At 38.7% G+C, this 16,602-nt stretch overlaps 1 protein-coding gene across 1 annotated transcript in view; it reads left to right on the top strand.

Annotated features, from left to right (window-relative positions):
- Window positions 1-16,602, top strand: part of TPK1 (thiamin pyrophosphokinase 1) — a 254,642-nt gene that overhangs the window by 46,357 nt on the left and 191,683 nt on the right. Inside the window, exon 2 of the mRNA XM_017734592.1 lies at window positions 12,476-12,545. Within this exon, the coding sequence (XP_017590081.1) occupies window positions 12,476-12,545 (70 nt within the window). The remainder of the gene's footprint in view (window positions 1-12,475; window positions 12,546-16,602) is intronic.

The raw sequence follows: 16,602 nt of genomic DNA, 5'->3' as shown, positions 1-16,602 counted from the left end.
TGGGTATCTGGGGTAGACAGGAGTTCTCTTCTTTTAAAACATGGAGATGCGTTCCAGGTGAAAAGACTGACTTCTGTATAATTCTTGTGCTTCAAAGCCCTTTAGGTAATGATACTGTAGGCTCATGAAAGATGAATCCAGATTAAACAAGTAAAAATTAATTTTTTTAAATCATTTTACCAGCTCTTCACTAGCAATAGTGATTTAAACAAGGCCAAATGCAGGAACACACTACTGTAAATGAAAATGTTGTGTACTAATCTGGAATCTCCAGTACACCTGGCAGATAAGTGGCATGGGATTGGTACAGTGATTCAAATCACATTTGAACATCCTGTCTTCTAATATTTTCTGTTCCTGATAATGACGTGTTTAGTATGGACAGAGCTTGTAAATTAAATAGAATATTGATATTCTTTTTGGCCAACACTTAGCTGATTTAAATAAGGATATATTAGATATACTTCAGACACTTTTATAAGCCATATTTCTCTTGAAAATTTAACAGGGTGATAATTTCCAATTAAGTAGCAACACTGAAATGGAACACTTTTTATAGTAGTGCTCACAGGTACTGTATAGTTCTTGGGGGTCTTTTTCACTGAACTATTTTGAGAACAAAGAGCAGCAGATACAATATGTCATGTATTACCAATTGAACAGGGCTGTGTCTTGGGGCTTTGCTTGCTTGTTTCACAGGGAATGTGTTCTAAAAGCAGACAATCAGAATAAGCTCAGGTGTGCTAAATCTAAGGTTTTGTTTATTGAATGCGCAGGTTTCAACTACAAGGGGAAAATGGCCCCAAAGAAGAGGCCAATATTTCTGGTTAATAAAGATTAAGTAGTTTGACTTATCCTCAAGGGATGGCAAAGTGCTTCCATATTAGCATTAATTTAAAAGGGGGTATAATACAGTTAGATAGAAGGTAAATTAAACAAAACAAAGAATTCATACCTGGTTTGTGTGAATTCACTTCTGAACTGCAGACTTCAGTATATGCTGAAGTCCAGTCTCTCTTCTTCAAAAGGAAAAATACTGACGAAACTGAGAGGGAAAGGTTCTTTCATTTTTCACTTTCAGGCCTATTTATCTTCGTAACACATTGAAATTGAAGGCCTGGAGCAGTAACTGTAGCATTTTGATAAAAGTCATGTGCCATGTACTGGTTATCTTTGTAACTGGAAACTAGACATGGACAAATCTGCTACTAAAACCAGGTTTTGAATAGTTTAGAACACTGAACAGTCCCAAATTCGGGGGCCAAAGTCCCCGCTGAGCCTCTACTTTTCTGTTCACTCTAGGCCTTTCTCCCTTTTTGAAGCCTTAGGGAACTGCCATTGGGCTGTTCCAGAGGTAGAGGACAAGAGCTGTCTCTACTTAATGCAAAGATCTATAAATTAATTACCTGTTTGCAGCCTTGCTATGAGGAACGTTGTCACACAGAAGTTTATTCCCCTTGAGAATATACACTTGGTTTCGTACAGTAAACTCTAGATTGCCTCCTACAAATATTTTTACTTGGAAATTTCATGTTAAAGTTCTTTTATAACCTTAATGAAGAGAGGTTTTGAAAGGAATGCTCTTGTTTCTTCATCACTTTTATGAGCTGGGACATTACTGCTGTGCCATCTTCATTCATCACCAGAATTTCCACATAGATGTTGATTTTTTTTTTTTCAAGTACGATAGCATTGGTTTTGCATTCGTGTTATGTAAGAGAATTCAGATGTGAAATCCCATTTAGCACTCAGAAATGCCAGACTCACTTCTCACTTTTAGTCTGGTTTGAAGCTGATTCTGACTGTCCAAATGATCTTTCTTTGTGTGTTGTGATGATTTAACATATAATTTCATCAAGATAGCTAAAAACTTCCAAAAAAATATTGTTGGTGCTGATTATTTCTTTTGAAAATGCTAATTCACACCTTCTATATTATTTTAAGAATGAAAATATCATATTTTGTGCATTCTTTGGGTTTTTCTACTATTTTATTAAATATGAATGATGAAAGAAATGTGTTTGAGAAAACTATACCATTGATGTGATGTTTTATATCAGGATACTAGCTAATACTAGCTGACCTTTTTTCTTGACTGTTGGAAGACTTAGCTAAAAGGAAGTGCCTAAGAAGAATATTATTTCAGTTTTTGATTTAGTTTATGTGGGAAGATTTTGGAGATCAAGATTAGTCTTGATGGAGATAGCTAAAACCCTTCTTTTCCTAAGAGGAGCATTTCATTGTAGTATGCATATTCATTTTCATCCTTGAAACTCTATTAAACTGCCACTACTAGAGTAATAGCAATGCAAATCCACTGCTTCCATGAAACCACTCTGGTTTAGATTCATGCAAATGCCAGTGCATATGTACTTGTAGATATTTGTACTAGTTTGAAAACAAACCAGTGGGAGGCGCTAAGTCAGAATAACAATTTAATGGAAATTAAAGAAAAGGGGAAAAAAAGGTAAAAGAAAACACTGTCAAACTGACAGAGTCAAGGTACAACCTGACACCCTGTTAGGCAGGGTGGTGGTAGCAGTCTGGTAGAATGGTGGCTGCAGTCCTCTGAAGCAGTGATCCTGTAGTAAAACAGTCTGCTCTTCCTCAGGAAGTCCAATGGTGGCTGTGTAGCTCCTGTCCTCTGGAAATTCAGTGGGAAGCCCATGTCTCTGGTGTTCAGCCTCAGATTATATCCACGATGGGATGCTTGGTTCCTCCCTCTGGGTGGAGCATCTCACAATGGGGTAACAAGTCATGAGGCAAAGTGTTGATTAGGCTCATTAACAGAAGATAGTCCGGAGGGAGTTATCTCTGGGTCAGGCGGCAGGACAATGATGGGCAATTAACAGAAAGATAGTCTGGGGGGAGGAGGCAAGGAAACACTGCCCCACCTGATTTCAACAGCTGATGGGGATGGTAATAGAATACACTGCAACCCAGGACAATATTCCAAATATGAAATAAAGTAGGTAAGAGCAAGTCTTCTTGTAATTTTACATTTCCAGTTTCTTCAAAAAAACTTCCACTGCACCTTACCAGTGCCCAAATCTGAGACTTAAGACAACAGAATAGATGTGGGGGTCAGTCAGAAACAAGAGTGAAACTGTCATAAGTTAAATAATAACATTTAGGGGAGGGTGGGAGGCTTTGACCATTTCTCTAGATGGTGTTTTTAATAGTTTACTGTTACAATTGTTTGCTTGAAGGTATTGAACAGTTATCTGTTAAAAGTAGAGGAAATTATCAATACACAAGAGTATGTAGCATGAACATAGGTTATATTATCAAGGCATTAGAAAATAAATGATAAAGATCAGTTCCACTTGCATTAGGAAAACGTATTTACCATCCTAATATCTCCTTCTCTGATTTCTTGTTTGTCCCTCTTTTAGATACTTATTTCCAAACAACATTTAGACCAAGATCATTCTCTTGACTATTTTAAATAAGTTTTCAAATAGGTATCAAAACATGCTTGATTCACTCAGAAATTTATGTGTTATAATAGTCTAGTTGTCTTTTAACAAAATTGGAGTTTCTGACTTTTATGAGCTCTGAAGTTTCCTTAGCACACATAAGTTTTTGTTAGAATGATATAAATGGTTGTGTGGAAATCTGTTCTGGGCTCGTAAGAAAAGATGTGTGTTTTAGTAGCATGAGAATTAATATATTTTGTGCAATTTAAATAAGCGTGTGATTAATTTTTTTATGAGTTGCTGGCTACTGCAAATCCAATTTAGACAAACAAAATTTGAAATCTAAATGCATTAGCTGAAAATATTTAATCATAGACATGAACATGAACTTACCATGCTCATTGCTTTACACTTTCAGGTTGGCTTGAATTATAGATGCATTTTGTTGAGTGGAAGCAGAAGAGACAGCAGCACTGATCTGACTGTGATGAGGAACACAGAGTTGCTGGTTGCCAGCAGCAGCCAGAAACTATTTCTTCTTCTTTGCTGTTTTAGCACAGCTGACCACCCTTTTCCAAATACTGCTTCCCTGCCTGCCCCACATCCTTCTCATTCTGGGGTAGGGAGCAATGATTTAATGAAGTCTGTTACTGCTGATGCAAGGCCAGATCAAAAAAAAAAAAACAAGCTTCTTTTTTTTTTTTTTTCCCCTCTTTCCAGTCTGATCCTTTGTGCAAATGTAGACTTATAATGCTAATAAAGGTGATTATATTTTTTTAGTCAGGTTTTTTTCCATACAGGAGTAGAGTCAGCTTGTTACTAAAGTTTGTCTGATAACAACACTGACCAGCAATTAAAAATTCCAGGCAGTTAGGGTATTCAATCATGTTTGTAGCTGTTCCTTTTCCTTCTGTCAGAAACCAATGCTGCAGCAATTGAAAATAGGAAATGAAGAAATAAAAAGTTGCATTCAAAGCTTGAAGTCAATGGAGGTTACACCAAATTATTAAACAATATGATTTTAAAACTTCAGAAATAATATTAATGTTGAAGCCTCTCCATTTCACTTGATAACCAGGTAATGGATGCAGAAAAAGCTAGCTGCACACTCCTGCAGTTATTTCACTTTCGATTATATTTCGATGTTGGTGTTTGTAGGTATAGGGCCCCGGTAGACAGGTTATAGTAAAGTTTTGTTGGTGAGGTGCATCGTACTTGCAAAGCAATGAAAGCAGGAGTTGTTTGAAAGGCTACCTGATGGGATGTATTGTGAAGGATCAGCAGCATTGTGTCTGTAGGGGTTTGATGTTTGAGACTCGGTGGATCCTTCATCAGCAACGAGGGGCGACAGAGGCAAGGTCTGCAAACCAGGATCCAACCCAATGCCTGCCAATGTGTGGCACTACAGGAAGGGCTTGTGCATCTCTGGGGAATTCCTGGTATCAGACCAGACTTCAATAAGATGCAGATATATGGCTGTAGAGAGCTTGTTTTCCTTCTCACTCTGGCAAATACAGATTTAAGGCCCAGGTAGGACTTCCTGCTTTTGTTTCAGCAGCTCGTTTGATTTGTGAGGATCTTAGATTTGACAAATTATTCTTTAAATACACTCAAAACAAGTAGTTTATCAGGAAAAAAAGTCAGGATTAATAATATGCACTTCAGTGCATTTTTCCTTTTTTTGGTCTGTGCCCTAATCAGTGTTTTTTACTGTTACCTAGTAATAATAGATGTGTGCTCAGGGCAAAAAGAAAAGCTGATTAAATGTTATATTATTGCTTTAGCTGTCATTTTTCAAACAGAGAGCAAAAAGTCCCAAGAAAATAAAAAGAATAAACTTCTTCCTGATTCTTCCCCCAGTGGCATCAAGCCACATGATCTTGTCCTGAAAAGGTCACTTAGATTTTAATGGAAACGATGGCATCAAGTACTTTGTTTTATGTTTGAGCTCTCTCTGGTTTTCCCTGTGACACAGCACAGGGATGCTTTGCTTATGGAGCCTATTACAGCGATGGGTGTAAGGCAGCACAGCAAGTACCAGAGCTCTTGGGTTTGACAGAATGGGAGAATGACAGAAAAGAGAAGACAAAATCATATCCTAAGTGAGGCTTGTAGGAATATTAAATCTGACTCCTGACAAGAGATTGCTCCAAACCCAGCAGCCTTGAATATGAATCATTGTAATGAACTCTGCATGGAAGTGCTCCTGAAGACAGTCCGGAAACTCACTTTTAGTGAAATCGCAGTTGCTCCCCTACCTCTGTCTCTGACAGCATATTACTGCTACTATGTTTACTGGTACTCAAGGTTTTTTGCTTGAATTTGTGGGTTTTGGTACTTAGGAATTTATTTGTTAAAGAGTTATCTGTTCCTTTTTTTCTTTTTTTTTCCCAAATTGAGCATTAAGATATAAGTTTTCCTAGAATTTTCTTTTAAAGTAAGATTTTGTTCTGGTGACTGTAACATTTTTGGCTAAAATTCAGTGGTGGTTTTTGTTTGGGGGAAAAATGGTTTCATTTTCCCTGGTGGTTTTTTTTTTTTTCTGTGTGAACTTTTTAGAGAGAAGTGGCTTTAGGTCAATATTGAATCAATGCACTGAAAAAGAATAGTGTTCCTCATTCATTCTCACGTTGGTTTCTTCCTTGTCTTCCTTGTCTTAGTGAATCCTGCCTCTGCTTGGCTGAGATCTCTATGACATTTACAGCTCAAAGCAGAGTGATTAAAGAAGCACAGCAGCTTTATAGGAAACATGTAATTACCTTACCAGAAGCACAGTCGTTACACATCTGAGATCCATAGTCTGTCCATATGGGAGCAGGCTGCCAGCTCCAGTGTTGGTGATCCAATTGCCTCAGGACTACTTGGGTACCTATGTTCTTTGATATGGATAGTTTAGAAGTCATGGTCTAGGTGTGAGACATTTGTAGCTGGTGGATCTTTCTTGGATACACAGACAATTTTAGAATAGCAGCCCTCTGAGTGCGACACCTCAGAGCTTACAAGCCCTCAAGTCTGCGATACTCAAAGATCTGTCGCTAACAATGAGGCCTGGGCTAATACCCCCACCCCACCCCATCTCCACACTTCACGAGGTGCACAAAGGGATTTGGTGTGAGCATTCCTCTGAACTCAAGGGGAATTTATGATAGGTACCTTTGCACAAATACAAAGGTGTGTACACATCATTTTATCTGTGTGCATACAAATTGATTATAGTATGAATGTTACCATCTCAAATCTATAGTTAATCATTGTTATAATAGTATTGCTAATCATCGATTTGCTATGTAAATATTAATTACTCAATGACTGAGTGCTGCTAAGCCCTTTTGCACCCTTATCTTTGCATCCATATCCTTTTCACCCTTACCCCCTGTAGCATTCCCAGCTTCCTTGTAAGTCATTTCAAATTGCTTCTAATTTGATCTTCCTTTGTATGCTTTCATCTTCGTAGTAAGTAGTAGAGTGAACCTTGTCATCAAACTATATAAAGTTGTATTTTCACAAATTCATATTAAACCCTGCTTTCAACAATGTCTTTGATGGTATTTCTTTAAGCAGAAAAACCACTCATTTGCAACGTAAGGATGGACCTATTTTAAATAGTTAAAAAGCCTCATAGCAAGACCAGTGTCCAACCACAAAGCAGAAAACTATTATGGACTGGTAGGTGATTTGCTAAACAGAGCTGCAGCTGACAGAAAAGGGATGTCTGCAGTGCCCTGTAATTGATACGGAATAGCAGTTGCAAACAGTTCTGATAACACAGGTGGAAACACATGGGTGGGAGGGAATATTTTGAGATGCGATTAGATCCCCTTGCTAGCAATCTGCAGCTGTACAAAGCCATGGGTTTGTTAAATTTATTTTTGCAGTTTCTGCAGGACAGAGGAGAAAATGAGACAGCACATAAATACAGATTATGTATTTTGTTGTTGGTAACTGCTATTTTTTAGTAATACTGGGACAAAAATGTGTTGGCCCTATGTATCAAGCCAACCAAGCAATTCTCTGCGTATCTACCATTTATTTCACATATGTATTGCTACCAGCGCTCCAAGTCATTAATTAAGCAGAGTTCTCTTATGCGTAGATTTTGCTGGCAGGTTAATTATGGTTACCAGGCTACTGAATCAATAAATGAATGAGGGAAACAGATTGCATACCTAGAAGAAGTTGTGTAAAATTAGAAAAGGAACAGAGGGGCTTTACTAAGGCAGTTTAAGGACAGCTGTCACAAATTTGAATTTAGGCAAAAAACACTGATTTATTTCAAGATCTGTTTGGAGAAGATTATATTTTAAACGCTAATTGCAAGGAATAATAGAATAGGAATTATGAGGTTATGCTTTTCTTTCCCAGCTATTGGTACTGTTTATAAATGTATTCCCTTTTTACACACTCATCTTAGTCTGCAAGAATTACATCTGTTCTGTGGAGTCTTTTGCCCCACCTGAATTTGCAGGGCTATTGAATATGATAATATACTTGCTTCTTTTCTGCAAAAAGCACCAGAACTAGTTAGCTCACAGCCAAGACCTTCCTTTTTGTGTTTGGTATGCTGCTCATATCCTGTCTCACAGTAAGTTTTTTATATTTGCCATAGGGGCAAATGTAAATGTAAAGTAAATCGTTCCCAATATTTTTGTTGTGTTAGAATAATTTTTGTAAAAACTAATAATTAGCCCTAAAATTGGTGCCTCAAATTCAGTCACTAAAGGGGAATACTTCACTGGTTACTTGCAGAAGATGCACCATTTAAAAGGAAGGGCATTGTTCAGAAAGGCTTTTGTTTCTTCGTTCATGTTACCTGTGAGAAACTCTTAGATGTGATGGCTTGGTAACATGCTCTTTAGCTAATTCTCCCTTGGCATAGGTAGAGCTGAGGGGTATTAACTCTTGCCATAATTTCAGACACTGCTGGACTGAACACATGCTGCTCCCAATAACTTGGGAAGCAGTTATTGACAGTGACATTGAGTTTCCTCTTCTGCACAATAAAACAGTTGATTTTTTGATTATGTCTCCCTGGCTAGTTCAGTGAATGACACTGGAATTATATGAAAAAGGAATCTAGCAGATAGGAAAGGCGGTAATTCGGCAGATGGAGCTATTTCTGAAGAGTGGAGCTTAACACAGAATATTCAGATAGGAAAGGTGGTAATTTGTGGTAATGCCAAGGAGTGCAGATTCGCATGCTGAGCTGGGGCTGCAGCACACTTGTGTCCTTATCCTCTTAGCATCATCTCTTCTAATCACAGAAGCATGAAACGGGCTCTCCAGCTGAGCTGGGTGGCCAAAAGCACAGGCCTCCTCTGCTTCCAGTTGTGCTGGTTGAAAAAGCTGCAGCTCCCAATTGCATGTCACAACGTTTTTTCTAGAGGTGTTGGTCCTCCTGATCCACCAGAGCTCAGTGAGCTACATGGGCAACCATTCCTTAGTATGTCTCAATTCACAGAGGAGGGTTAATTGCCTCTCACCCTCAGATAATGTCTTTGGTTACTTAGTTATTTCTGATGTAGATAAGTTAGAGAATACTTCCATGTGCAGCCCACCTGGCAAATTTGAGGGGTCTCCAATAATGTGATGGTACCCTCTGGGCCAGAAGAGATGGTAAGAGCAAGGCTTTTGGTATTCTGACTGGCCACTTAAGTTATTCTTCACTGTATAAGCCCCACCATCCACTTTGGTCACCCTGGAAGATAACTTGCCTTCAACCCATTTGTGACCCTTAGCACTTCATCCCTCTGTGTCACTTTCCACCTTTTAATTTTTTTTTTTTTTTCCATCTGTTTAAGTTGAAAATTTCTCAGAAGAAGGTGTTTCTGTTTTCAGGATGCCAAGCCAAGCAAAACAAAGCCCAAATCTTGTTCAGGTCTTTCAATTTCTGCTGAATTAATTAATGAGGTTTTGTGTGAGCTGTTGCGAAGTGCCTAGAGACTGCTAGATTTGCCTACACAGTTGCCATGGTGCACCTTGGCCAAATAGTTGTTTGTAAAGCGATTTTGTTTCTAATATAAAAGGCACTGTATAAAATCAGTTCCTGTTATTTTTCATAGAGAATTTTCCATCCAAACTGTAAGCTTAGAATTGCTGACTATCTCCTTAAACACTTCCAGATAATAATGATACATATTCTTCCAGCTAACATATATCATTACTTTTTATCAAGCAAAGCTTAGTTCATAGCTGTAGAAATATTATGATTTACTGGCTTCCAGCCAATCTGTTAATTATCTGCTAGTTCCTTAATGCAGCTGGGGCTTTGTTTGATTTCATTGTAAGTTATTAACTTGCTGATAAAGGATCAGTACCTCATAAATTGTTTCTCTAAATAACTTTACAATGCTACAGAAGTTTGGTTGGGTTTTTTTCTTATAAATAAGAATAAATATGTGGGGGACAGCTTTAAATTGCAGTTATATAAGGCAACAAATAGTAGCCCCATATCTGTGTGAAAAACATCCAAGTGTCATAGATCTGTTACTTAGGCACCTTCCTGTCTTTGGGAGAGTCTCAGTACTTTTACATATACCAGACTGATTGAAGGCTGATTTGTTTTGTAATGCTTAGTTTGGTTTTGGTTTTTTGGTCATGTTGTTTTAATCAGATCAGATGAAGAGATCTTGGGCCAGGCTTCATTTGTGGTAAGTCCATTGAGAGAATTTACAATAGTTAAGGCTCTGGCTGTGTTAAAGTAATTGAGACCGATAATAGACTTTAATCTCTTTGCATGTATCTCATCCCATTCTCTTTTCTTTTTTTTTTCCCCAGAAGTTATAAAGTACCTGTTTTTTTCAAATGTGGAAGAATAGATGGAAAACTCACTGTTTTCAGAAGGAAAACACTATGACTGTCTGGGAATGCCTGGGAAGCATCCTTTAGGCAGGTCATGTACCTTAGGTCCTAGGCCTTACTTAGATGCCTTCTATCTGCTAAATAAGCCAGTGGACAGGACAGCTGACTTAGGACAGGTATTACACACTCTTCTTGCAATGGGCCATTACTATGTTCTGTGTGAGCTGAACTCCCTGAGACAAGTTAGCAAATATGCCCAGGTGAAAGGAAGTATATCAATCCATTTTCAGCTGTAACCTCAAGTGAAAGGAGAAGTTAAAATCTTCCAGTCAAACACAGCAGGCAAGAAGTGGTGTTCTTGTCTTGTGATGTTGTATTCATTAGACTGGATGAGGCACTTGCCTGAAACAGTGAATCACCATGGTAAGTGGCTGGCAAGCTTCTAGAATAATCTAGAAATTACTTCACCTAATAAGATTTGTCAGGATCAAGTCTGCTTGACCTTGGCTTGTTAGTATGGGTTCAGGTGGAGGCTGTAAGGAGTGGGTGAAGTGGTATAAGGAGACAGAGAAGAGCACGGTCTGTACAAGAAGGCTGAGGGCAGTAGTGCTTGCCATAGTGGGTACTGCAGAGGGCAGGAGCAGAAGCTGTGCTAGAAGCAATACAGAGGAGTACAGTGCTGGTTCTCTGCTCTGCTCATGGCTTCAGCCTAAAGGAAAAAAAGCTGACATACCCAAAGCTACCTGTGATGAACTGGTAGCTTTTGTGTTGTCCTGCTTCCTTCTTTTTTATTTTTTCCCCCCAAAAAAGCCTCAGCCAAGGTCATGCGTACTGCACAGTAGATATTCATTTACAAACACTGCCTGTGGTGGGAGTTCAGCACCCACATAAGAAAGAATGACTTAAAGACAAGAGAAGTTATAGAGGTGAACTCTGTTGTCCCTATTTGTATAGGCTGGCTAACTAGGGGGAGAGGCAGATTGCCCACCTAATGTACGCCAAAAGGAAAGATACAGGTTTGTATAATTGCTGAGGGGTGGTTCTGACTGAAAAATAAACACTAAAGGAAAGCAGCTTTAGCTGAAAATTGGATTCTCGGCAGCAAGAAGTGTCTGATCTGATTGATTGTATCTTTTTTTAACTTGTCTCTCCTCTTTTTCCCCCCCCAGCCCTGTGACTTTCAGCCCTTTCAGGATTACCAGTCAGTCTCTCTTTGCCTGGAAGGAACACTCTGCCCCAGTGTGGAAGCGATGGCTTCTTTTATCTTGTGTGCTATAGTTATCTAACTTGTGCATCTCAGAGCAAAACTGATAAAGACTGCTAAGACAAGATGGTCATTTTCAGTCTTTAATAGCTTATCAGGTTTTAACACCCTCATGAAAGAGCTGTGTGTTAGTTAAATGATGATGAATAGGGAAGCTTATGAATAAAATATACCAATTTATATTTGATTTTGTAATAATAGTGTTAGACTTGTCTCTTTTCTCTGACTTAAGTCTATATAAACAATGGGATCACAAGAGAATCACAAGAGAACAGCATGTCTCTGCTTGTTTAAATCAACTGGAATTAGTGGCACATGCCCTCTGTGGTCCCCAAGTTATCTGGGAGCACTGAAAATTATTGTGGTTTTATACCAGGATAGTCCAAGATTTAAAGCTAAGATCTGACCCACCTACTTTATATCAGAAGATTCAAACAGTCTGTGGAACAATACAGGAACTGTAATAAAGTTACCATTTTTGTGTCATAGGAGGGGAAAAAAGAGAAAAGGGTATTGTCATGATTAACTCTTGGTTATTTTTTTTTTTCCCAGTTGTTATGCTGGTTGCTGTAGAGCCACCATAGGGAACTTTCTGCCTGGCTGAGAAACAGTTGTGTTTACAGTGCAAGTTCCCACTTGTGACAAGGTGGAGGATCCATCCATAGGTGGAGGGTGGGTCCTTTCAGGTTTTGAATATTTACCTGTCTTGTAGTTTAAGCTGGCTGGGCAGCAGGTTTAGATGGATAGAAATAAGCTATTTGCAACTACAGTGGCACAGTCAGATGAAGATTGGCACTAGTCTGATAAAAACAGTTCAGATTTCTATTTAGAGAAACAGGGAAAGCAGTCAAGTACAGGAAACTAAAAGCCATACAAGATCTCAAGCTTATTCCCTATGCCACTATGAACAATTAAGTTTATGCAGCACTGTCAACTGGTTGTGAGCTTTTGTTTATAATACAAATGCACTGATGTTCTCTTTCTCCACTTGTAGCTGCCCTGAGAGCTTGTGCTGATGGAGGTGCCAATCGTCTCTACCACATCACTGAAGGGAGCCAGGAAAGGTATGTGAGCAATACACTTGAAGTCATTGAAGTCATCTTTTCTCAATGAAAGTAAAATGTGGAAGAATGGGATCTGTTCAGTTACTTAAGTAGCTGCCTGCTCTCTGCATGGTACTTTAATGAACTGTGGCAGGTAGTATAATATTTTCTCCACATTATCTTAAATTTTTATTCCCAGCTAAAATTTTTAAAAACACAAGTAGCCTGAAATACCATTTTCCCTGAAGCCCACTGGTCTTTTTTCCTCTTGAAAGCTCTGCTCTCAGTCTGTCTTATTTTGTGCATCCATCAGTGTTAGGCCTCTGAAAAAATTTGCTGTGCCCCTTGCAAGGGTTGCCTAGAGGAACATCTGATGCCTGTCACCATGAGCTGAAACAAAGTATGTCCTTTTCATTTTTCATGTGAGGCCTTAGAGGAAATCTGTTTACTTAGTGCAATGAGGTGGGTGATAAAATAGGAAGTCTTCTTTTCGAATTATTTCTCAGTTAGCATCAGGGCATTATAAATGACCAAAGACAAGCACAGGGACTATCTATAAATGTGTACACTAGGTGAGGAAATATGACTGAAAGAATATGTTCTTGTTTTCCGTAATGGCATTTAAAATTTTAAAACATCCCGGGTTTCTGCCCCGGAAGTGTTGAGCTGGGGTTGTGATGCAAAATACTTCATTCAAGTGATTTCTTATTTTTGTAGTGGAACCATGCAACATTGTACAAACTTAGCCTACTAAGGATTCTTTTTACTTGTCTTTAGGATTTTCAGTTGTTTTGAGCAAGATTTCATAAAAAAGTAGTTTCATAAAAGCAAAGTGATAAAACTGACTCTTGGAGCAAAGTAATGAGAAAGGCATCTGGTAGAACTTACAAGCTTAAGAACAGTTTTAGTCATACAGAAAAATCTGACACATAGTTTGCTTTTCATCTCATGGGAGGTGTATGATGGAGACATGAGGAAGCTCAGTTTCCTCCTTTCCTTCAGACTAAAGGCAAGAGTTAGAGAGGAAAAGTGTAGTCTAAAAGTAAAAACTGAACTAAAAATTTCTTTGTTTGTCACCTGTGAGAAGTTTATCTGAAGTTCTTCAACTGCTAAAACCGAGACTGGAGTCTGGGAAGCACTACTGTTGTAGACTATGTTCTATAACATTCTATTTCTCCTTTTCTAGTAGTTGCTCACAGAGCCATGAAAAACTTGAGCAGGTGTCTGAATTCAAGATTGACTTGCAGCAAACAGTTTTCTTTGATAATGGTGATGGTCTCCAAAGAACAACATTTAAGATTTTTTGCTTTACCTTCTCTGCTAACCCATTCATCTGTTCTGCACACCTTTATGCTTGTATTAAATAAATATAATTCAGGGAAAAATGAATGATTATACTTTGACTTAATAGTTCTTTCAGTCTTACATACTTGGCCCTTGGAGTATTCTTTTCTTCTATCTTTCTTCTTCTCATCTTAATTGCTTTGGGTAGGTATATTTTACCTTCAAAGTAGTTCCTTTGAAACAAAAAAGAAGACGTGCATAATTTGGATTTTTGTCTTTAAAGAAATCATTCTTCTGGAAAGAATATCCATTTACTTCTCTGAAGTATTTTTTTTTTTAAATTCCCCGTCCATTGTTATTAAAGAGCCCTCTGCTCAGACTCTACTGACATATTGATAATTTTTTAATGCTCTCTTAACCTTCTTTTAAAACTATACTTTATGCAAAGCCCTGATATCTAATTGTGTTGTATCAAAACCTAAAAAACTATAGTCCTTCAATTTTAGAGAGATTATTATACACAAGAGATATAAATGAAGAACTTGACAGATATTTTGGGCTTGAGTCTTAGTGACACTAAATTTTGTGAAGAATCCTTTCGAATGGGAATTAGGGATAATATTTTGGGAAAAGAACAGCTTTCAGCCTGGGACTGTTGTACAGGTGTCTTTCTTTGGAGATAAGTTCATATTACAGAACCACAGAATGGGTAAAGTTGGAAGGGACCATAGGGGGCTGAAGAAGCCCTTCTTATTGTCATTGACAGCCTTGGCCAACTTTAATTCCAGATGGGTCTTGACCATCCTCATCTCATTTATACTTACTGTGACAACCTCTCTGTATTCATTCCAAGTGTCCTGACACTGATTCCATTTTGTCTCTATTTCCTGCTTACACTCGAGTAATGACAGGAGTTCCTTGTTCATCCACAAGCTTCTTTCCCCTTGGCCCGATTTCTTTCTCACTGGGATGCAACATTCTTGAGACTGGAGGAATTGATCCTTGAATATCAACCCACTCTCTTGGACCTCTATTTCCTGCAGGCCTCATTCCCACAGGATTCTTTGAAGAAGATCCCTGAAGAGGCTAAAGCTCTTCTGAAGTTCATAGTTACAGTCTTACTCACTGCCCTGCTTCCTCCTTCCCCACACTGACCTACACAGTCTCATGGTCACTACAGGCAAAGCTGTGCCCAGCATTCACATCTCCAACAAGGCCTTCTCTGTTTATTAGTATAAGGTCAAGCAGCACACCATTCCTTGTGGGATCCTCCACATCTTGTGTAAGGAAGTAATCCTCACCGAGACAGAGCTCAATACGTTCCCAGTGTTGCCTCACTCATAGAGGGCAGCTCCACTACCACACCTTCCTGGTCTGTCTCTCCTAAGTAGTGTGTAGCCCTTCATGACAACATTCCAGTCACGGGAGCTATCCCACTACATCTCCATAATCGCAGTTAGATGTGTGACTATACACAGATCTCTAGTTCCTCCTGTTGGTTTCCTATACTGTGTGTGTTGGAGTACAGGCACTCTGTAGAGTTACTTGATTGTGTCAATATCCAAGGAGGGGTGCAGAGGGATGATGCATAGTCTTGTCTGCTGGTTATGTCTTTGGATGCTGGTGTTTAATTAAGGTATTCCCTCTTAAGCCTCCTTTTGCTGCTACCATGTTCTTCCTCAGTGCTGAACAATTCTTTAACTTGCTTTTCATTATGCTGGCCTGTGCTGGTGGTTGAAAAGCAGCAAAGGGTGAGTCAAGAGCCCCCTGCCTCCATCTATTTCCTGTTTTCTCCACTGATATTTTGACTTGCTTTTGTGCTAGACCCATCAAGCAAAGGAAGTTCACTCCTTCCTCTCTATAGCACTGCACAGGCTGACATAGCAATGACACATTATGTCATGAGGTTAATATATGTAAGGTGTTATATGTCTTCCTCTGTATTCGTGGTGTCATTTTTATGATGTTTGGTTGGTTTTCCCATTTTCTCAAAAAGTCTGGGTTGCAATTATTTTTGTTTAAAAACAAACCAATCCAAGAAAACCTTCATTTTTGTAAGTGCTAACAAGGAGAAATCATGCTGGATTTTTTCAATGGTAGGTTAAAACAAATTGCCTTCTAAAGCATGAGGGCTAAGAAGAGTAACCAAAAGGGCAGGATCACTTTTCCTTAAAGAGGCTGATCCTTGGGAGCTGTTGGAAAGACAGGAGTGAAAAAGGACTGAATGCTGGTGCTTTTCTCTCTCTGACTCTACAGTCCAGAAAGGTTATTTTCCACAGACTGGTGACACCAGTTCCCACTTAGAAATAAGGATTACTGCTAAACCATTCTTGATTGCTAAACATTTGCAGCTAATCAGAGTTAAAGGCGAGTTACTGATCTTTATGGGTTTTTTGCTCTGCCTCATTCTGTCTGCCTTGCCTATCCAATTTTGAATTTTCTTGAATCATTATGAAGCACTGCTTTCCACTTCAGCATTACACTGTTGCTTATCTGTATCACACTACAGAACTTGTTTCTCAACACTTTCTGATTAAATCTTAAGGTATTGATTAACCTGGGTATCACTGGCTTTGGAGTATACAAAGGTGAAAATGCACTGAGAACTATCATCACATTGGAACCTTTAAAACCAATCATTAGTACTTGCGTCTTGGATGCTTTTTCCAGAGAGATATCAAATCCATTGTGTACTCAGGTTTTGCAGTCTTAAGGGCATCAGGTTAAAGAGGGGAACAGTGAGCTCTCCAAGAGGAAGGATAAACCAATCATGAAAAATACTGTGTTTCTGGAG

This window comes from Corvus brachyrhynchos, unplaced genomic scaffold (genome assembly GCF_000691975.1).
Source record: "Corvus brachyrhynchos isolate BGI_N302 unplaced genomic scaffold, ASM69197v1 scaffold94, whole genome shotgun sequence".
Lineage (NCBI taxonomy): Eukaryota > Metazoa > Chordata > Aves > Passeriformes > Corvidae > Corvus > Corvus brachyrhynchos.
This window is presented reverse-complemented; position numbering and strand designations above follow the sequence as displayed.